Source organism: Schistocerca cancellata, chromosome 4 (genome assembly GCF_023864275.1).
Source record: "Schistocerca cancellata isolate TAMUIC-IGC-003103 chromosome 4, iqSchCanc2.1, whole genome shotgun sequence".
Classification (NCBI taxonomy): Eukaryota; Metazoa; Arthropoda; class Insecta; order Orthoptera; family Acrididae; genus Schistocerca; species Schistocerca cancellata.
Genome location: NC_064629.1, coordinates 718,723,619 through 718,746,444, shown reverse-complemented (window position 1 = coordinate 718,746,444; position 22,826 = coordinate 718,723,619). Strand labels below are relative to the sequence as shown.

The 22,826-nt window shown below is 37.3% G+C and overlaps 1 protein-coding gene across 5 annotated transcripts in view; it reads left to right on the top strand.

Moving 5' to 3' along the window:
- LOC126183749 (homeobox protein extradenticle) overlaps window positions 1-12,388 on the top strand; it is a 352,888-nt gene extending 340,500 nt beyond the window's left edge. The window contains exons 9-11 of one of the 5 annotated variants that reach the window (XM_049925967.1): window positions 6,425-9,453; window positions 9,655-9,897; window positions 9,934-12,388. In XM_049925967.1, coding sequence (XP_049781924.1) covers window positions 6,425-6,604 — 180 coding nt within the window. In that variant the 3' untranslated portion in view covers window positions 6,605-9,453; window positions 9,655-9,897; window positions 9,934-12,388. Of the gene's footprint in view, window positions 1-6,381; window positions 9,898-9,933 lie in introns of those variants that run through there. The other 4 variants (XM_049925966.1, XM_049925970.1, XM_049925968.1 and 1 more) reach the window with 4 other exon arrangements.
- Window positions 12,389-22,826: the final 10,438 nt, after the last annotated feature.

The window sequence follows — 22,826 nt, the reverse complement described above, 5'->3', positions numbered from 1 at the left end:
ATCATATAGTACTGCAGTATAATGGTGATCTTTCTGATTTTGGGAAAATCCCATTGACGATCTCCTCGGATCAGTAACATAACTTTACTGTTGTCATAATGCATTGTGTGTTCTTGCATTATCCATCATGTATTTGCAACAGAGCTCTGTATCATGTCTCTCAGATAATTCTATTATTTTCTGTGGTATCTGTTGATTGAGCATGAAATTTTCAGTGCACAAATTTCCCAGGTAATTTCAGTATTTCATGTAGTTGTGAATCAGGTTGTTTTTGCAACACCTCAACTTGTGTGTAACATACACTGTTAAATTTTATAGCATGCGAGATCTGTGCAAAGTTTCAATGTTAAGATTCTTGTATGGTCTTGTCTCATGTCACATGCTGCCATTAGACATTCATGTCAGCATTCCATATTCAATAGATGCTCATGACTCTATGCCAAGTCCTGCTTTAACCATGTGCTGTAGTTGTCACATCAGGGTCGGGCCCAAGTACTATAAATGAACTTATTCTTATGTAGAGACAGAGGCGAAGAGAGGCGAATAAAGATGACACACGTAAAAGAGAGTAGTAGGAATTGTTCAGGATTTTATGTAAAGACAACAGACACAGGATAACCACTAGGAACAGTGAGGTACTACACCCTGATTGCTAATATGCTAAAGGTAGTAGACTAGATGATTAGCAGCTATGACTGATGATATGTGCTGAGAAGTAAACAATGAAGGTGACTGGAAAAAATTCATAAATAAGATACGAATCTAGTAAGAGTATCACAGAGCAAAAGAACAGACAAAGTAAGAGTATGAGAAATGAAATCTTGGCTTTTATGTAACGTTTTTAGTACATTTTCCTACTATAACTTCCTTTATATTTGTGCTTACTGAGTATTTTGAATAGCTAAAACGTTTCTTTTACCTTTTTTCTTTTTTTCAGTTTTTGCAAATCATTGTTTTTCATTAGGATCTGACCAAATGAACCTTTTTTATAATTACCTGGAATATCTTTTCAGCCATTTTCTGTGCCTCTTGCTTTACCCATCTTCTATCCTTTTCAGTAGTTCTTATCAGTGGAAATTGCTGAAGTTAATATATTGTATGTATAGGAATTTGTGCAGTAGTATGTTTAAACTTGGCTGAATGTATCAACTGATGTTGCAACTTTGTATAATTACCAAATATGCTAAACTGGTGGGATCTTCTTCAAAGTCACACTCATTTCATTTCAGTGTACACAAATATGCATTCATTCCTTTCAAAGTTTAAAACATCTGTATGTGTTTTGCTGTGAGGCAGCAGCTCCAACATTTCTGCCTCCTTTCAGAGCACAAGAGCATGCTGTGTGTCATTTATTTTATGTCGTGGTAGTATATTACAGCTGCATATTATTATTTTTAGTTTTATAACTGTGTAGTTTCTCCATTGATTCCTAAATAATTTTCTTTCCGTGCCTACACTGATATTCCACAACCACTATAAGTATGAAGACGAGCATACTTCTTAATGCACCATATCGTAAATTTACTTTCTATGCTATCTATAAATGATATGGGATAAGAACAACTCTAGATAAATCACTGGTCAATGTATTATTCTCCAGTATTACCTGCACTGCTCTTATGGGAGTGGAAAAAAAGAGGCTGAAAGATATTTCTCAGTTATTCACTGAACTAGTTTCTGAAACTTTATTAGTAGATATAGATAAAATAACTGGTGTTTCTTGTTGGATCTGCCAGGTGAAGTTTTTTTAAAACATTTCTGTGTGAAACCTCTAAAACTCAAAGAATCTGTGACAGGTCTTGATGTGATAGTGGTGCATATATTTGACGGTTGTATAGATAGTTCTCTAATTTATGTCCAGTTTTATGTTGTTTGCAAGGGTATCTTTGTCTGATATTCTAATGCAAATTTTTACAACAAACAACTATTGTTTCTTGGTTTTAATGTGTATTAATACTGCTTCTTTTGCAATTTTTTCAACATATAAGTACTTTGTTTTGGGTGTTGTGGTAAAAGTTCTACGTTGTAAATCTCAATGTACTTCTGACTAGTCTCAGACTTAATAAAAAATTAGCATTCCTTTGTTATTTGCTTCTGATTACTCATTAAGTAGCCAGGCTATTATTAACTTGCATTACATTTGGCAGTTTAAAATGTCTTTAAAATTACTTCAGTGTACAAATGGGACGCCAGTATTCTTTTATGGATGCTTGGATCTGTCTAAACACCTTAATATTTGTTTTGCAAGAACATTAAAGTGTTAAGTTCTGGTCATTTTTCTGTGTATGTAGAAACGTTTAATGTATTATTCACATAATGCTCTGTGTTCCACCCCATGACGATTGGTTGGGCATGTTGTTTGTCTTCTCCGTAAATTCCTAAAATAAAATTGAGAAGATACTTTCACAGTTGCAATATTATGTGAATGGTAAGTCATTGTTTAACAAGTTTATTATATAAAAATTAACTGAATCAACCACACAACAATGGTGAATCATTCTTCATATGAATGCAATAGAATTGCTAATTCATTTACTAGTTCGTGTTCTACAAAATTGGTAGGTGTCCGTAACAGATCTGCATCATTACATTACAAAAAACAGTCATTAATGCTGTGGCCACATTCTCAGAATTTTTTTACAGTTATCTATTTGAGCTTCCTCTGCTGGAAGACTTGTAAACCACAAAAATTGCTGAGAAATGTTGATTGCCATCGATGCACAATTTATATTTTTTGAGTTATGCTCAAGAACTGATTTTGTCTTTGTTCAGTATACACAGTCCTCATATAGTGGCCCTTGATCTCGACATTGTCACACAATACTTAACTGGTGGCACTATCATCAACAGTTTGTTCTCACTATTGGTACCACTTAAGTGTTCAAAATATTTGCTTTTGTAAGCAGCTGACTATATAAATTTAAAAACTGCTCCCGACAATGTGTCTTGCACTAAAACAAAAAAATATGCTGTGGCTTTTGTTATAATTTTCTGCTAGTCCCAAAAACCACGTCACCAAGGAACGTGTGCACTTCTGTGTGAAGTCCTGATCTGCACATGTTATTGTTCTCCCCTTTGATTGCTTTTTAATTTATACACTCCCTCCCTCGCTTTAAACTTTTTTTTAGGTTCAAGATTTCATAGCTGCAATTTGACATTTTGTGCATGTTTTGATGATGTTGAATTCCAGTTGTGAATCTGAGACATGTTGACTACCTCTCACATTAGCTGACAGATACACTTGTGTACTTTCAGATCCAGTGTCTATAACTTAATTTTGCACTAAATATTTTATTTTGCTCATAAAGGCACTTTCTTTAGTGGTCACTTGCCCACCAACATAAAAAAGTTTTAAAAGTGAACTCCTCTAATAAGCATATCCAAACATATTTTGTATATTTGAACCTGTCATTTGTGTTAAAATAGCTTCACTTGCAATTGATGAAATTTGGCATGTGCTGTCTTGTGTACTCTTTCATTATATGAACTTCTGAGCAAGGCTAGCAACTGGGGCTTTTGTATTTTGTCAAATGTTCTTATCCTATCAATTTAATAGTTCAGTGAAACTAGTACCAACCTTTCCTTCACCATTTTCATTTTTAGTTGCTACACTTTTCCCATGCTTTTTATGGTGCACTTTCTGCATGTTTCCTGCCAAACATTTGTTTCACTTTTTGCCCTTAACCCTATAAGGGTATTTTACTGTTTTCTGGACATCATCTTAAATGGTTAATTGTGTCATTTTATGCTCATAATGTGCTTTTTTCCCTCTTGAATTTCAGTATTCTTTTATAAAACTGGAAATGAAATTCAAATAATGTGAAAGCCAACTAAAATGCTACATTTGAGTCATGCGATGCCTGTGACGTCACTGGCTAGCTCGCTACTCATGTTGTCATAAAGCTGATTCACAGTGATGTCTTGTTTTGAAATATACATTTTCGAAAATGCACTTAATATCTTCATCTTATTGATGTCAGTAACTGGTTCACATTACCAACCTGAAGTGAGGCTCATTTATTCTTTACCAAACTGCACGATAGTGGAGCTGTCTACCTGAAAATGCAAACGTCACTAATACTTAATGGGCATTTTGAATTACTATGATATTTCCGCAAAAACGGTATAGAAATAGGGATGGTGATTTGATTGCCTAGATGGTACCAAGTTTAATTTTATTCCTGTTTCCTCTTTAAAATAGTAATTTGTGTCTACTGGCTTACTGGTTTGTTATGTGTGCACAATTTAAAAATTGCAGTTGAAGAGACATGTTAGAACTTCCATCAATTTTAATCTGTTTACTGGTTTAATTTTGATAACCTCCAATTGAAACTGATGAACTTTCTTTGCTCAGATGGTATGAAAATGTACTGTATTTTTAAAATTCTGCATATGGTGCCGGATAAATGTTAAATTAACAGGGTTTGTGTGGATTCTGTTGGATATTGATGGACTTCAAGCTTATTTTTTTCTTTTTTTTTTCTTCTTTTTTTTTTTAGAGTACTGTCTCACAGGCTCAAAAACTTGTGTAGGAAATTCAAAATATTCTCAAATTTCATAGCACTTTGAAGGAAGCCTTAGAAAGTAAGGAAGCTTCCTAAATATTTTTACTATTGTGAAAATGCCATAAAAATTTTGATTTAGAGTCCAATAAAATATCTGCTGAAAATAACAGGGGTTAGAACTTTTAACACATCAGAGGTAAGCAGCTGACTTATTGTGTTGCAGTAATGCATCCATAACTGTTCTTGCAATATATACTAGTGCTGTAATGGTCAGGCTCGTTCGAACTAGTTTGAATCCTGGTAGTGAAAGAAATTTTCCTCTACAGTTTTGTGGGCAAGAGGAGGAGAAATCATGGTGTCAATTTCCTGATAAGAAGACTATGCATCAAAGTCTTGGATTTGATCCCAAACCTATCAGTAGTTGTGTTAGTGGTTATATGCATGTCAGATGTGGATGCTAAGGTGGATGGTTCTCTTGGTGCTATTTGGAAGGAGTAGGTTATCTGCTGGTACAGTGTGTCACCCCCTCCCCCCCTCCCTCTCTCTCTCTCTCTCTCTCTCTCTCTCTCTCTCTCTCTGTCTCTCTCCCCTCAACAACAGCATGATCAACACTAGACTGCACATGCAATTGCTGTCATCAGCCACCCAAGACACATCAATAACATTTTGCAAAAAGAAAGGACTGATTTACATGATGTAAAGAAACCTTTTTAATTGGGTAGCTGAACAGTGCTTTGCATTTACTAATATTTTATACAACTTAATTTTATATGATGTTGTTATCAACAGATTGTACTGCACAGAATAGGTACAAATGCTGCTGTTAAGTAGTGCAGGTGGGATAGTGTCGTTGGAGAGCACAGGTACCTTACCCAAAGGAACATTTCAAGGTACAGGAAGGTTTAAGTTAAATTTTGTTCTTTGACAAAATGCATTTACATACAAGTTTTAAGTATTACGGACATAATTTATTCTTATTAATGCTGAATATCAATCTTTTAATGAAACATTATTCAAAGCTGTATTTTGCATAATAAGTGTACCTTAAAGATGAAGGTAAGGTCTGTGGCACAAACCTATGGCTATGGGTCTGACTGTAGGAATTGTACAGGCTTAATAGGGGGCAGCTGGTGGGGCCCATCGCTCCGGCTGCCTTTCACCCGCAGGAGAAATATTTTGTACCCATATGGTAGCAGATTGAGTGGACATGTTGCCACACTGGAGAGACTGGAATGTGGAAAAGTCTCTGCCCCTATTTGTGATTGAACCTGGGACCTTCAGGGATGAAGACTAGTGCTCTACCTGCTAGATCACTATGGCCCCTAAATATACTTATGACTGTAAAATTATGGTTACTTATTGATCAGTGTGTCAGTTATCAAATGTGTCATTGGATCACTAGAATTCAATAATGTGAGGTATCTTGCCTTACATTATATTGGCTTTTTCAGAAATTAACTTTTTTTTCAGACTTCTTTCTAAGCTTCTGGGAATTTTTCACAGATCACTGTCTTTGCAATATGTGATTGAAATGCTTTGTGCATAATGAGTTGATTTTTCTGTATTTATTTACTCTCTCTTTTTTTATTCTATACCTCTTCCTTCATATTAGTGTGTGTTTCTCAAAATCAGATTTTCGGTATTACGAAATTAATTTTTAGTAAAAAGCCTTATAATATTATTGTTTGCAGAAACTTAGTATGGTACAGGATGCATAAGGAAAAGTGTCACAAGAATTCTTTTGGTGACATGGGCAACAAACAAATGTCAACTGGACTGAGTATAGTAAATTCATTGGACAGTAAATGTTTGTGAAAGCAGTCAGTTTGCAGCCAGTGCATCAGCTTCTACCTTTCAGATATGTTTTTTATTGCAGAGGACACGGGTGTGGTAGTAACGCAGTTGTTTTGTCGGTGCAGGGTGGCCACGTCACCCCCAAGTCCGGCTCGCCTGTGCGACCTGGCTCTGTAGGGTGGAGTGGGCCTCCGCCTAGGGAGCAGATTCCAGACTTCCCTCCTGTGCAGCCACTGCATCCTGATGACGATGAAAGCGGTGACAGCAGTGACGGCACTGGTTCTGTGAAGAGGCAGAAACTCTAGGGCTATCATCCCTTCAATGCAACTCAGACAACGAAACTGCATCCCAGCTTCATATATACTTACTTGCCATTTGTTGATTAGTTTGTGGAAGGACCTCAGTATGAATACTGAGTAGTGGACTAGCAGACGTTTAGTAGCTGTCAGAAACAAAAAAGATTTTTTTTTAAAAAAAAAAAAGAGGATGTGAAATTAAGGGCTGGAGCTGCAGTGGATCCTTAAAGGCCTAAGCACAATGAATGTACTTGTGGCTTCAATACATTTAATATTCTTAATTGTATCTTAATAGTCTTCAGCCTCAGCTTAGTAGATAGACCATTGATTAAATTTTAAGAGTACATTACTGCACAGCAGTCCAGTGCAAATGGCTCACACTTAATTAATATCAAATGGCATGCCAAACTAAGTGCATTAGAGGTCTTAATTTTTATGGTTTAGCAAAGTAATGTAATTTTATATTTACTGTTGCAGAGACAGTTGCTGTATCCATTTCAGGTTATTATACCTTTGTTGGCTGCTGTTGGTAGAAGTAATTAAACTTTTGTTGTTGTTGTTGTTGTTTTTCCTTTTTATCAGACAAGAGATACATTAATAATTGATGTAGGACTCTCTCAGTATTCGACAGTCGGTATTGTATGTACTAATAAATATTTCACTGGTTGTTAGATTAGAAGAGGAGAGCTTCCACTTACTGTAGTGGCATGCAAACAATACTTGGCTCTCAAGGCATGGGACAGAACAATTTTAGCACGAAATGAAAGCTGGTATTGTCATTTTATTTATGTTTTTAAATTTATTTTTTTAAATGTATGTCTAAGGCCTGAAGGATAGAAATTGAAAGACAACCAAATGTGCTAAATGTGCATTAAGTAGAAGTGAAAAAAGGTAAATAAAGATAAGTCATTCATTTAAGAAAGGCTTTACATCTTGATTTTTGAAAGATGTAGGAGCTTTTGCAAATGGCAGCTGCAGCAATCTATGGAATGTGTATAAGGAGAGTAAGATCTAAACCATCATTCTTTTTATTATATTGAATTTTTCAATATAACTTTAAATTCTTATGTTGCCTTATGTCTAAAATAGTAATGCAGCTTCACTCAAAATCTATGTAAGAAAATTTCTGTATTCATCTATAGTCTATAGCCAGTTCCAAATTGTTCAATTGATGTATGAGATATCTGTGAAAGAACTGTTGTAGTGCATATTTGAAAGAAACAGTGAGAAATTTGAAATGTAAAACATATGGCTCACAGTGAAAAGAATTTTTGTTTGTTTGTGCAATTTCTGTAGATTTAGATGTTAGAATGTCAAAACCAGTGCTGTGGTATGTGCACCACCCACTGATAAATTAAAAGATCTTTCTGTCATGCACATATATCCTCAATATTCAGGCATAAGTCTCTTAGTGTGGCTTGGTTGTTATTCATCTATCCAGATAAGCTTATTTTAATAATTTTTGTAGGCAGCACAGGAGTATGGAAGTCTATTAAAATCTGTTATTCCAACCAATAGCCACAATAAAAAGAGGCCTATATTGTTTTAAGGCATAACTCCTTTTCTGTACAATACCAGTATAGGATAACTTAACAGAAGATTGCTCACCAAAATCATTTGATCACTTGAGATGCCTCCTATATATGTATATGACAAAGATTTTTTTATTTGGTCAGTAATTACATTTATAAAAGAAATATTTGCCAGTACCTGAATCTGTTGGGACATGAAGGATTTAGAGCATTGGGTTGATAATAATGTAATTATTTACCATTAGTGAGCAACATGTGAACTTGTACTTGCACAAGTTTTATTTAAGTGACCAGTGAGAGGTTCATTTTGTGGAGTTTTTGTACAATGAATAGACTATGGTTATCAAGAGATATACTCTAAAAATGAGGCAGTATGATGTGGAAATTAATAACAACTTCTTGTATACGTATAGTGACAAAGCAGTGTACATATTCTCAACTGTTGCAAAGCATTGTACCAAAATGCACAGAGCTCCAACAGTATACGCCATCCATATACGTATTTTTCAGTGAATTTGTTGGAATCCATATGTAATGTTAACATATCATCGTGAATATTTTTGTAAGTTTTAACTTTTAGGCTTTAACCAGATTGTGGAGAGAAGAAATTTAGGATTCTCATCAGCTTTAAAATGCCATAATAGAATGGTGTAAAGTATTGTGTTTGTAAAATTACAGGGTTATAAGTTAAAGGCTCAAAAACAATTTCCTACTAATTAAATCTCATTCAGAAATTTCTGAAACAACAAAGGGCAGAAAATTATGACATAAGGAAAAATAATGGTAATGCAGCATTACATTCCCCATTTCTGTGGGATGGATTTCAGTCCCCTATGTCAGTAATACAGCAGGTAATCTTCATTACTTAAGGTTTATGAGTCATATTTACATTATTCACTAAAAGCATGTTGATTTGGAGTGAATGAAATATGTAAAGCTGTAACCTCACTGTGCAGACTAACCACAAAGGAGCTGAAGTAAGAAATTGTTATGAGAGCGGTAATAAATTGCACTGTAATATCTGGCAAAGCTGATTGTTAAGTTTCTTGTGAAAGAGGTGCATACTGCATTTTGCTCAGTACCATTTAAAGGCAAACTAGAATGAATCATTTCTGGCCCATAACTTTGCATGAAAATTTAAATAATAAAGCGAGAAACAGATGTGTTTATCGTTGCAAGTATACAGAATATTACATTGCGTAAAAAGAATATTTGAAGCACCGCAACAAAACGATTAGGAATGTAACATGAAACTTCCAGGGATATCCCAGAATCAGATATGTCACTGAATTTTAAGTAGACAATTTTATTGTGTTAACCAATGAAGTTAAAAACTGAAACTTACTGGCAGATTAAAACTGTGTGCCCGACCGAGACTCGAACTCGGGACCTTTCCCTTTCGCGGGCAAGTGCTCTACCAACTGAGCTACCGAAGCACGACTCACGCCCGGCACTCACAGCTTTACTTCTGCCATTACCTCGTCTCCTACCTTCCAAACTTTACAGAAGCTCTCCTGCGAAACAGAGCTTAAAAACTGCGCACTGTTACTGTTTGTTTTATTAACAACATAGATGTGTGCTCAAAATATAATTTTATCTGAAATCTGCTTATTTCATAAATACTTGCATCAAAATTTATAAGAGGTACCATATTCATGCAAAGAGTATATCGAGAAATTATAAAAGTTCTAATCGGGGTCCATGTTGTTATTTGGCGTGTGTGTGTGTGTGTGTGTGTGTGTGTGTGTGTGTGTGTGTGTGTGTGTGTGTGTGTGTGTGTGGAGGGGGGGGGGATTCTTTACCGAGCAGATCCAACAAATGTCATCATTTGGCAACCACTGAAGTCTGGTAGAAGCACCCCTTGATATTTGCATATAACAGCTTGCTAGGTGTTGCACACTCGTTAGCCAATATTTGTGGTTCACTAAGCAACATAATCAGATACATAGTAGGTTTCAGGTCTTTAAGAAATCTTAATGATGTATATATATATCGAAAGTTTGAATAGCAGTAATTCAATTTTAAGGTTGACGTTTTTCCTCCTCTTTCTCCCTATTAGCAGTTCAGTATATCTGTCATGGATTCTCTATAATGAGCCACATTATTTTGTGAGTACTTTGAAGTGGCTCAGTTGAGTTTCATTACAAAGTTGCACAACATCCATGCACAATTTTGAATTTTATCACTACTTGTGTTTGTAAAGTTGAAACGTATTTTAGTGTTTGAAGATACGATGAGTTTGTTTTTTTGGTACTTTGAGATTCATTTCTGTCATGAGATGGAAAAAATTAATTAATCAGCATTTTATGGACTATAAACATTTCTGAAACTTGAGAGACTGGTGTAAATAGTTGGAAATAAATTTCCTTACTGTTATTCCACTCAAGGAGGCACCAATTTCATCTTTGCCCCAGAAGTTACTTACTATGTCCTCCCAGAGAAGACCTTGCTAAATAATATAATTGAGTTACACGTTTAGTTCCTTGTTTTTATTATTTGTTAGAATGAGGAAGCTCAGTATTGTCATCATAATTTATTTATACAAAAACAGTTTATTTTTATTTTGCTTTACAATGAAAATGTATCTTATTCACTATATCATTTTAGCTTTCCCTGTATTTTCATCTGACACTTCTAACATAATTTGTTTGCTTGTGTTATTGAGAAAGTTGGCTGAGAATTCAGCATGGGAAGTTTCATTCCTTCTACTCTGAGAATTCCTGTAGATACACTCGTAAAGGTTTCAGAAAGCAGAGAGCAATAAATATGTTGCAAGAAACAGTGCTGCATCTACCTCTTTTTATTTTTTCACAACTGTCTTACTGTTTGGTCACTTGTAATGTGTGTGTTACCATTTTGTCAATAAATGGACATAAAGAGTATGCAGCACTGCTTTTATATTTGTCTACATAAATGAGCAACTGCTTTATGAAGATTTGGGTTGCATATGTAGCCAGAACTTCCTTTTCTAAAAATAGGCCCAAAAAGATTCCATGTTTAATCTTGAGACACCTGCAGGTATAATTGTTTTCAACATTAAAGCTGACCATACCTAGCATTTTTTGTGCTCTCATTTAGTACTGAAGCACAGGAACCCTAAACAACGGTGGGCAAACAACTTTCCTGAGAACATTACAAGATAAAATTTCAGGAGACACTTTTTTTAAAATTTCTTTTCTTGATCATATTAACAGATCACCCCCATAATTTCCCTATTAACTGCTTGTCAATGGATTGTTGTTTCCTGTGAATGTGATATAATTTCACTGAATTTACTGAACACTATGTCATCCAGTCATGAAATTAATTAAATATTTTTATATAATTTTTGCTATTATTATTATTAGTCTGATTTGCGTATCAATGATTACCTGAAAAAACAAGAGATGTAGTTCTTTTAGTATTTGTTAGGGTCATTTACACCTCATGTTGCGCATTGTGATTGTTAAGTGTAATGTGTTGGAACAACAGTGAATTAGCTAGTAGGTAATATATATATGGAGGCTGCTGTTACTGCATAGAGTATTGTGTGATAAATTGCCTTTACAAGAAAATGTTTAAGTGAATACTTTCATTGTTTCGGTAATCGGTAATTTTACTGCAGGTTGTGACCATATTTGATTAGTGTGATATCAGTCTGAAGTTTTGACTCACATAGTTGCAAACTCTGTAAAAGTATACTGTCAAATATTTAAAGTAATAATTGGTTTATAAAACAAAATTAAGAGTGAAATAGTATTTTTCAATGCAATGTTTAAAAATTGGTCTCTACAGAAAGACAGTGCTCTGATAACAGTGAATATTGTACACAGCACAGATATTTTCTGTACTCTTCAATGAAAGTATACGATTTTCAATACAAAATAGTGAATATAATATACATGTGTAAGGTTGGGAGATGAAAAGTTGTTATTTTACAATATTATCTGCCAAGAATAAAATGTCACTTTGTTAATGAAGCTCTTTTCTAGCTAATAAAGAAATGAAATTGTCTTTTTTTCCCCTTCATGGAGTCATATTGTTAAAGAATAATTGTGCTCAGCCATTATTTTATAATTTGTGTATGTTTGATAAGTTTGACAATGTTCCAAATCTTGTAGCCTAAATGTAGAAATAAATTGCAGTACATTGCTTTATAACTTCGTAGCTCTATACCATAAATACTTGAATAAACTTGGTTATACACTGTGTTAAAAGTTAGTGTGGTGTAATTGTTTGTTTTGTGTGCCTACCATATGAATTTAACATGCTAAATCAGGCCAATTTTTAGCAAACTTTCAGTAAATTTTTAGTGATCATTTCTGATGATAATTTTTTTTCTATTACATTTTAACTTCCAGAAAACTGCAAGATCATTAGTAGAGTCTGAATACTAGCTGTTTGACAAGGATGTGAAATATCATTGCATTTGCCTGGTAATGCTTACAGAATTGTGGAAGACTGAATGTAAACTGGCTGGACTAAAATTTGAAGCAAATTCCTTGACTATCTAAATCTGTACTCTGCAAGCATCTGTGTGGTGTGTGGTAGCAGATCATTAATGCTTCTGTATGAGTATGAGGCTATATAATTTTATCACTCTGATCGGTATGCAATATATATGCAGAATGTGACAACATGTTGCTTAACACCTCTTGTCAAATGGATGGCCAGCATTTTTTGGATAGGAGATCAGAATTCACTGCTGAGTGTGGTCCTTTCCTTCTAACAGTGAATCATATGCATTTAGATTATTTATCCTAAATGAAGCCATTAAGAGAATTTTATAATTTTGTTGGATATACACTATGTGATTAAAAGTATCTGGACGCCCTCAAAAAGACGTTTTTCATGTTAGGTGCATTGTGCTGCCAGGCACTCCATACCAGTGATCTTAGTAGTCATTAGACATCATGAGAGACTAGAAGGGGATGCTCTGCGGAACTCACAGACTTCGAACATGGTCAGGTGATTGGGTGTCACTTGTGTCATACGTCTGTACATGAGATTTCCACACTCCTAAACATCCCTAGGTCCACTGTTTCCAATGTGATAGTGAAGAGGAAACATGAAGGGACATGTACAGCACAAAAGCGTACAGGCTGACCTCATCTGTTGACTGACAAAGACTGACAACAATTGAAGAGGGTCGTAATGTGCAATAAGCAGACATCTCTCCAGACCATCGCACAGGAATTCCAAACTGCATCAGGATCCACTGCAAGTACTATGACAGTTAGGTGGGAGGTGAGAAAACTTGGATTTCATGGTCAAGCAACTGCTTAATAGCCACACATCATGCCGGTAAATGACAAACAATGCCTCACTTGGTGTAAGAAGTGTAAACATTGGATGATTGAACAGTGGAAAAACGTAGTGTGGAGTGACAAATCACGGTACACAATGTGGTGATCTGATGGCAGGGTTTGGGTATGGCGAATTCATGGTGAACATCATCTGCCAGCGTGTGTAGTGCCAACAGTAAAATTCAGAGGTGGTGGTGTTATGATGTGGCTGTGTTTTTCATGGAGGGGGTTTGCACGGTGTAATTCCAGATTTCCAATGTAGTGTGTAAAGTTTCAACAGTGTGGAACTACTGGAAGTGATGGTAGGTCCTGCTCCCTGCACCCTGCAGTATTAAATTTCTCTCTATCTTTGTTCCTTTATAACAATCAATGCCATGGCTTTTTTGATCTCTGCAAAGGTTACACGGACAAATGTATTCCCATCACAGAAAATTAAGTACAATGAAGGTAGTCTTTTACAAAGAAATGTCCAATTCTTTCATCCACACGAGTGCCTCAAGGGGATTCTCAATTTAGCTCTTCCATCATACCAGTGAATTCTTGCTGAAGGTAGCACTACATGATGTGTGCCAAAGGTTTGTATCTACACACCAGAGTCACAAGCAGGAGACCTGCTGTATCTACACTCTTTGTTGACCACCACTACATACACAAAATTATATCGGCTGGTAACTGCACACTGAATAATGACAAGATTTGAGAAACTGCCCAAGTACAGAGTCCTATCACTGACAACTGACTGCACGTCAGCATGGAGTTGGTCTGATTTGAGAACATTTGCATATGACGGAGAAGATGCATGTGAATGAGGGCCTGCATTACTTTCTTCTGTTACCTGATGATGCGAAGAGAGCTGTGCTTCAGTATTCTGGCTCATAATGTGCCTCTCTGATGTGAGGAGGCAGAAAGTTGCTCAGTAAATGCAAGCACTGAAGTGAAGAGCAGTTGTGTGAGAGGAAGAGAACTTACTGATCTTCCTAAGACCAATTTTTAATGTCAGAGAAAGGGGGCTTATCAGACTAATCACATCAGTCAGTGGTAACTACAGACTTCACACTGGATTAGCAGGTGACTGTGCTGCTGGCACCTAATAAGTTAATTGCTTCCATAAAACCAACATTACATATGGATGCAATTGTTTTATTTCTGCCTAGTTTACAAGAAAAATTTGGAACAACATAGGTCGGGTATTCCCTCTCACTTTGATACCATAGTTTATTTAGGAATTAAGAAGACTATTTAACAATTGTACATATTGCGGTGGACAACTATAAAGGCTTAAGAATAAATTTGTACTCTGGGAAACTGATTCAGGTGATATAAAAAGCATTGACTAGCCACAAGGATGAGGAAATTATTTTCTCTTTAAGTCTTACACAGCCAGAAATATGAGGAAGAGGAAACTGATAACCAGCAGTTATATTACTTAATGAAGATTCCTTTGGTAGGTCTTTGGACATGGTAGGCAAAGCTTGGTGTGCACACTGTGGAGCAGTGCCAACTGGAACCAAAGAGTGGTGATTTGGAAACCATTCTGACTGACTGTCTGCGATTGCACCTAGATACTCCTAAAATTTTGGAACACCAATGGCTGGTGTCCAATATTATGCTAATATGAAGTTGTGTCCACAATATGTACATAACCCAAGACTGAGCTGACACGAGCTGAAACAAAGTGTGCAAAATGAGCTAAATGAGAGGAAATCCAATCAAATTCATTCTTTTCTAACCTTGGTCGTAAAGGAATGATATAAGCAGTCCTTCCCTCCATCGTGTCTCAATGCTGACAACTACTTGTAGAGTGAGGAAGTTATTCAGCTAGTAAATATATTAATCTACAGCATTTGTTCATAGAATACTCACATTTTCTCCTCATGAAGCTCCAGCTAGTCTCCCCTTCAACTTTAGCTGCCAGTATCTGATGATGGTATTGACTGGTTAACAATCTGTCTGAGGCTTAACTAAGGCATTTGAGGGTGAGACTGTACAATAATGTGTTACTCCTGAATCTGGCTGTAGCATAGTAAGTTGCCTTGCTATTACTGAAGTAGAACATGTTTATGTTTGTCCTTAATTAACTAGTTTGTGGGTGCTACTTTATGAAGTAAACATACAAATATTATGAAAATATTTGGACTGTGCACCCTCTGCCCATTTGAACTCTCTTCTTTATGTGGTGACACAGATGTTGTCAGCATAGATGAATTTGCAAGCTGCAGTTTCTGTAAGATGCTGAATGTGCAACTTGAAGATAACTGGATACGGAACTGAGCATTTTGACAAGGCATGGGGATTCTCCACCTTCTATGACAAGTGTCTCATTTATTCAGTAGTCTACTACATGGAACAAAATATTTTGATGATGAACATTGGTACGTGCACGCAACTTATTAACTGAAAAAAGTGCATTTAATATTCAGAGAATGACTGAATGAGCTGGCAGATGAAGTACATAGTCTCTTGTGTATGCTTGTACTCTTGTATTGGTCATGTTGTCAGAGATGATAAATGAGTCTTCATGTCATGAAGGTTTGTGAAGCATGTGAAATCTGTCATCAGATCTGTAACACATTTAATTCCACCAGGTCAAGAATGCTATTTGACATTAGGAATGGTGTTGAAACAAAAACATATATCCATGTCGATAAGGTGGTGGTGATGACGACCAAAGATCCATTCTTTCAGTGCAGGTGCAGATATTTAGTGAATGGCTGAATGAGCTAGCAGATAGTGTGTAGTCTCTTGTATATGCTTTTACTCCTGTATTGGTCATGTTGTCAGAGATCTCTTGTGGGAATCTGGAAAGGTGAGTAAGGGGCTCATGGGTAGGTGATGTTATGGTTGCAGTGTGTAGCAGGTTGGTAATTTGGGTTGGATGGAAGCCCACTCACATGGCCAAGGTGGTTAAGGCACCCACTCATGTTAAGCAGAGATCCAGGTTTGATTCCCAGTCAAAATTATCATCTGATACGACTGATTCATTTCAGTGAGCAAATGCGTCTAATGTCACTGAAAAGTTAAATAAAAATATACTGACTTGGCCCATGAATGAAGTATGAGTCACATTACAGCATTTTCCATGGTGAAATCGTCATCATCATCATCAACAACAGCTGCATGTCTACTCTGCAATTCTGTTAACTGCATGGTAGACAGTTCATGGAACCACTATCTAACTACACACATCAAAAAAATATTTGCAACGCCTCAGTTCTGAGAGTTCCGGAACCTGTACAGAAAATTGGAATAGAGATCATCATAAACATCATTTCTGCCCTTTTTATTGCTCACACATTAGTACCTCTAGTACCCAGTAGCACGTCCTCTTGCACTGATGCATGCCTGTTTTCGTCGTGGCATACTATCCACAAGTTCATCAAGGTACTGTCAGTCCAGATTGTCCCTCACCTCAACAGCAATTTAGCATGGATCCCTCAGAGTTGTTGGTGGGTCATGTTTTCCATAAACAGCCCTTTTTAATCTATCCCAGGCATGTTCAATAGGGTCCATGTCTGGAGAACATGCTGGCCACTCTAGTCAAGCGACGTCATTATCCTGAAGGAAGTCATTCACAAGTTGCACATGATAGGGGTGAGAATTACCATCTATGAAGATGAATGCCTTGCCAATATCCCATCGATACGGTTGCACTATTGGTCAGAGGATGGCATTCACGTATCGTACAGCCATTACGGTGCCTTCCATGACTACCAGTGGTGTACATCGGCCCCACATAATGCCACCCCACAGCAGCAGGGAACCTCCACCTTGCTGCACTCGCTGGACAGTGTGTCTAACAAGGGAACCTCCCCATTGCACCCCCCTCAAATTTAGTTATAAGTTGGCACAGTGGATAGGCCTTGAAAAACTGAACACAGATCAATCGAGAAAACAGGAAGAAGTTGTGTGGAACTATGAAAAAAATAAGCAAAATATACAAACTGAGTAGTCCATGCGCAAGACAGGCAACATCAAGGATAAAGTGAAGTCAGGAGCACCGTGGTCCCGTGGTTACCGTGAGAAGCTGCGAAATGAGAGGTTCTTGGTTCAAGTTTTCCCTCGAGTGAAAAGTTTAATTCTTTTATATAATCAACTTCGCTCTCCAAAATTCCAGGACATGTTCAGATTTGCTTGGACACATGCAGATTTGATGGTCTACACACGGAAAAATTTGAAAACGTTAAAAACATATGTTTTGACAGAGCACAGGGAAAACTATGCGAATGTGAAACTGTTGCATTCATTTGTTGCAGTTTATGTGACAAACTCTTATGTTTTCATCACTTTTTTGGGAGTGAGTATCACATCCACAAGAAAACCAAAATCGGGAAAGGTAGAAGAATATTTTTACCCATTCGTGAACTGTACAAGTTAGGTGGGTCGACAACATATTCCTGTCATGTGACGCACATGCCGTCACCAGTGTCATATAGAATATATCAGACGTGTTTTCCTGTGGAGTAATCAGTTGACCTATGACCTTGTGATCAAATGTTTTCGGTTCCCATTGGAGAGGCACGTTCTTTCGTCTACTAATTGCACGGTTTTGCGGTGCAGTCGCAAAACACAGACACTAAACTTATTACAGTGAACAGAGACGTCAATGAACAAACGGACAGATTATAACTTTGCGAAAATAAAGAAAATAAAATTTTCATTCGAGGGAAGACTTGAACCAAAGACCACTCGATCGGCAGCTGCTCACACTAACCATGGGACCACGCGCTCCGGAGCTCACGTTCTCCTTGATGTTATCTATATTGCACATGGACTACTCAGTTTGTATATTTTGCTTATTTTTTTCATACTTTCACACAACTTCTTCCTGTTTTCTCAATTGATCTGTGTTCAGTTTTTCAAGGCCTATCCACTGTGCCAACTTATAACTAAATCTGAGGGGGGTGCAATGGGGAGGCTCCCTTGTAAGGTGTTCAGCCTGACTTGGTTGCCTTCAAACATGTCTCTCACAATTGTTTGGTTGAAGGCATATGCGACACTCGTCAGTGAGGAGAACGTGATGCCAATCCTGAGCGGTCCATTTGGCATGTTGCTGGGCCCATCCGTACTGATCTGCATGGTGTTGTGGTTGCAAAGATGGACCTGGCCATGGACGTCAGGAGTGAAGTTGCAGATCATGCAGCCTATTGCGCACAGTTTCAGTTGTAACATGACGTCCTGTGGCTGCACAAAAAGCATTATTCAACATGGTGTCATTCTGTCAGGGTTCCTCTGAGCCATAATCCATACGTAGTGGTCAGCCACTGCAGTAGTAGCCCTTGGGCGGCCTGAGCGAGGCATGTCGTTGACAGTTCCTGTCTCTCTGTATCTCCTACATTTCTGAACAACATCACTTTGAAACTTCCTGACAGATTAAAACTGTGTGCCGGACTGAGACTCGAACTCGGGACCTTTGCCTTTCGCGGGCAAGTGATCTACCATCTGAGCTACCAAAGCACAACTCACGCCCTGTCCTCACAGCTTTACTTCTGCCAGTACCTCGTCTCCTACCTTCCAAACTTTACAGAAGTTCTCCTGCGAACCTTGCAGAACTAGCACTCCTGAAAGAAAGGATATTGCAGAGACATGGGTTAGCCACAGCCTGGGGGATGTTCCCCGAATGAGATTTTCACTCTGCAGCGGAGTGTGCGCTGATATGAAACTTCCTGACAGATTAAAACTGTGTGCTGGACCGAGACTTGAACTCGGGACCTCTGCCTTTTGCGGGCAAGTGCTCTCATTCTGGAAACATCACTTTGGTTCACTCTGAGACGTTTGAACACTTCCCCTGTTGAGAGCCCTTCCTGGCACAGTGTAACAATGTGGACACAATCAAACTGTGGTATTGACTGTCTAGGCATGGCTGAACTACAGACAACATGAGCCGTGTACCTCCTTCCTGGTGGAATGACTGGAACTGATCAGCTGTCGGACCCCCTCCACCTAATAGGCGCTGCTCATGCATGGTTGTTTAAATCCTTGGGTGGGTTTAGTGACATCCCTCAACAGTCAAAGGTACAGTGTCTGTGATACAATATCCACAGTCAATGTCTATCTTCAGTGGTTCTGGGAACTAGGGTGATGCAAAACTTTTTATGATGTGTGTATTTCCTCCTGTTCCATTCTTGAATAGTGTGCAGGGAAAATGAATATGTAAATCTTTCCATTACAATGATTGTTTCTCCCTATGTAGGTTGGCACCAACAAATTATTTTTGCATTCAGAGGAGAAATGTCAGTACAACCAGAAACACCTTTGTCGCTCCATCTCGGCTATCATATCTGTGACACTCTCTCCTACTTTGCAATAATATAAAATGATCTGCCCTTCTTTGAACTTTTTTGTGTTCTCTATCTATCCTATCTGGTATGGATCTCGTGCTGTGCAACAGTATTTCACAAGAGGACAGACAAGCATAGTGTAGACAGTCTCTTTAGTAGGTCTGTTGCATCTTCTAAGTATTCTGCAAATAAAGTGCAGTCTTCCATTCACCTTCCCAATGCCTTCTGTATGATTGTTCCAACTGAAGTTGTTTGTAATTGTTGTACCTAGGTATTTAGATGAATGACAGCCTTTAGATCTGTGTGATTTATTGTGTGATCATAATTTAACAGATTCCTTCTAGTACTCCTGTGGATGACTTTACACTTTTCATTGTTTAGAGTCAGTTGTCACTTTCTGCAGCATACAGATATCTTAACAAAACCATTTCACAATGGTTTTGATCTTTTGATGACTTTACTAGTTGGTAAATGACAGCATCATCTTCAAACAATCTAAGAGGGCCACTCATATTGTCTCCTGAATAATTTGTATTGATTAGGAACAGTAAAGGGTTTATAACACTTCCTTGAGGAATACCAGCTATCACTTCTGTTTTATTCAATGACTCTGTCTTTTACTACGAACTGTGACATTCCCAACAGGAAATCATAATATAGTCACAAAACTGAGTCACTTGTGAGGAAGGGTGTCAAAAGCCTCCTGGAAATCAACAGATGTGGAATCAATTTGAGATCCCTTGTTGATAGCACTCATTACTCCATGTAAATAAAGAGTTACTTGTGTTTCACAAGAATTATATTTTCTGAATCTGTGCTAACTGTGTCAATAAATTATTTCCTTTGAGATAATTCATAGTGTTCAAACACAGTATATGTTCCAAAATCATACTGCAAATTGATTTTAGTGATATGGGTCTATAATTCAGCAGATTACCCTCACGTACTTTCTTAAGTGTTCGTGTAACTTGCACAACTTCCCAGCCTTTAGATATTTACAAGACCTGCTTGTATTAATTGATTTGAGTTGCTTCACTACACTGAGAATATCTGTTTCTTAGCTGGGAGCTGTTCTTGATTCAAATTGTGGAATTATTACTTTGTCTTCTTTGATTAAGGGCTTTCAGAAAACTGTATTTAGTAATTCCGATATACTGACACTGTCATTGCTATCATAATCAATGTCATTGCTCAGTGAAGGTATTGATTATGTCTTGTTGCTTGTGTACTTTACATATGACCAAACTCTCCTTGGATTTTCTGTCAGATTTAGAGATAGTTTCATTGTGGAAACTATTAAAAACATCTTGTATGGAAGTCCGCATTAGGTTTCAGACTTCGGTAAAACATCACCAACCATGGAGATTCTGGATTCTTGTAAAATTGGCATGCTTTTTTCATTGCTTCTGGAACAGTGCTTTGATCTGTTTTGTGTATCATGGGGGATCAGTTCCATCTCTTCCTAATTTATTTGGTATGAATCAAATGCCGTCAATATTACTTCTTTGAATTTTAGCCACTTCTGGTCTGTGCTTACATAATCAATTTGGAAGGAACAAAACAAACATGATACCGCACTCACCAGTTACCTTAACAAAAATGCTGTTGCTCTTAAAACTTCTGGCACATAATTGTCCAAATAACATTATGAGTCACAGAAAATGATGGATACTTGAAGGTTGGATGATTAAATACAAATTGCTGTGCTATATTGTGCATTTCTAAGCTATCTGAGACACTGTAGGAGACTAGCAAAAAGTGAGACTGCATGTAGCTCTCTTTGACTGTGATTGTACGGCAGGGCACAGGGTGGCCAAAATAGAAGCATTTCTTGAAGCATTCTAAATTATGACACTTGTAACAAGCCCAGATCAGCATAATATTGTTTTGTATACAGTCCAGAAGTGAAAGAAATAATCTGTGAGCATCACTTTTAGTCCCTCAAAAAGCTATATTTCCTATGATACATTTATGATTAACTTTTGCAAACAGGTATGTTCTCAATAATTAAATAAAACACCATTAAGGTATTTATCAATGTATAAAACTTGGAGGAAGGTGCTTGAGGCAAATTCTGGGATTGTATCTTTGAAAAGGATACAGCTGACTTCCATCTAAAATATGAGCTTGTGCCCCATCTCTAATGACTTTGTCCTTGACAGGTTATTAAGCCTTAATCTGACTCTGCATTCCTGTTTGTAAAGGAAAGTATTTTGAGGAACTGTGGTGGCAAGCTTTCAGTAAATTAGAAATTCCCATTACTTTATCAAAGCTTTCAATGCCCTAATGGCCACCACTCCCCATAAAGTACACGCAAGCAGAAACAGTATTGGTGGAGGTGTACCATAATTAAAATGTCATGTACATGAGTATGGAAAAGAATGATGTTGAAAAGTGAAAAAATGTGCTAAGAACTATTGAGATAATAAATGTGATGTAGTTTATGAATGCAAGACCTCTTTGCTTCAGCCAAATTTAGGTTTTCCGTGATTTCCCTAAACTGCTCCAGGCAAATGCCAGGATGGTTCCTTTGAAAGGCCATGGCCAGTTTCCTTCCCCAGCCTTGACCCAACCCAAGCTTGTGGATGAGAGTCCTTAACTACATCTTAGAGAGTATTAAGGGAACCAACCTGGGTAGATCACTGAATCCAAACCAAGCGAGGTGGTGCAGTGGTTAACACACTGGACTCGCATTTGGGAGGACGATGGTTCAAACTTGAATCCGGCATTCCTGATGTAGGTTTTCCAAGATTTCCTTCAGGCAAATGCTGGGATGATTCCTTTGAAAGAGCACAGCTGACTTCCTTCCCCATCCTTACCTTACCTGATGGGACCAATGACCTTGCTGTTTGGTTCCCTCACCCAAATCAACCAACCAACCAACCTGAATCCAACCCAGAAGTTTCACGCTGGGAAGCTACACAGATAGCCAGTATGAGTGAACTATTTACTAAGCTGCATTGCAGACAGTGTGGCGAGTCAAAGGGTTGAAGACTACAACCTGATGGCTAAGTAGAAGACTTTTAGAAAAGGTACAAGAAGCTGTCAAATGAAAGTAATTCCCACTACAAGACGATGATGGGAGATTTTAAATCGAAAGCAGGGCAAAAATAAATGAATAATTCTTCAATGGAAT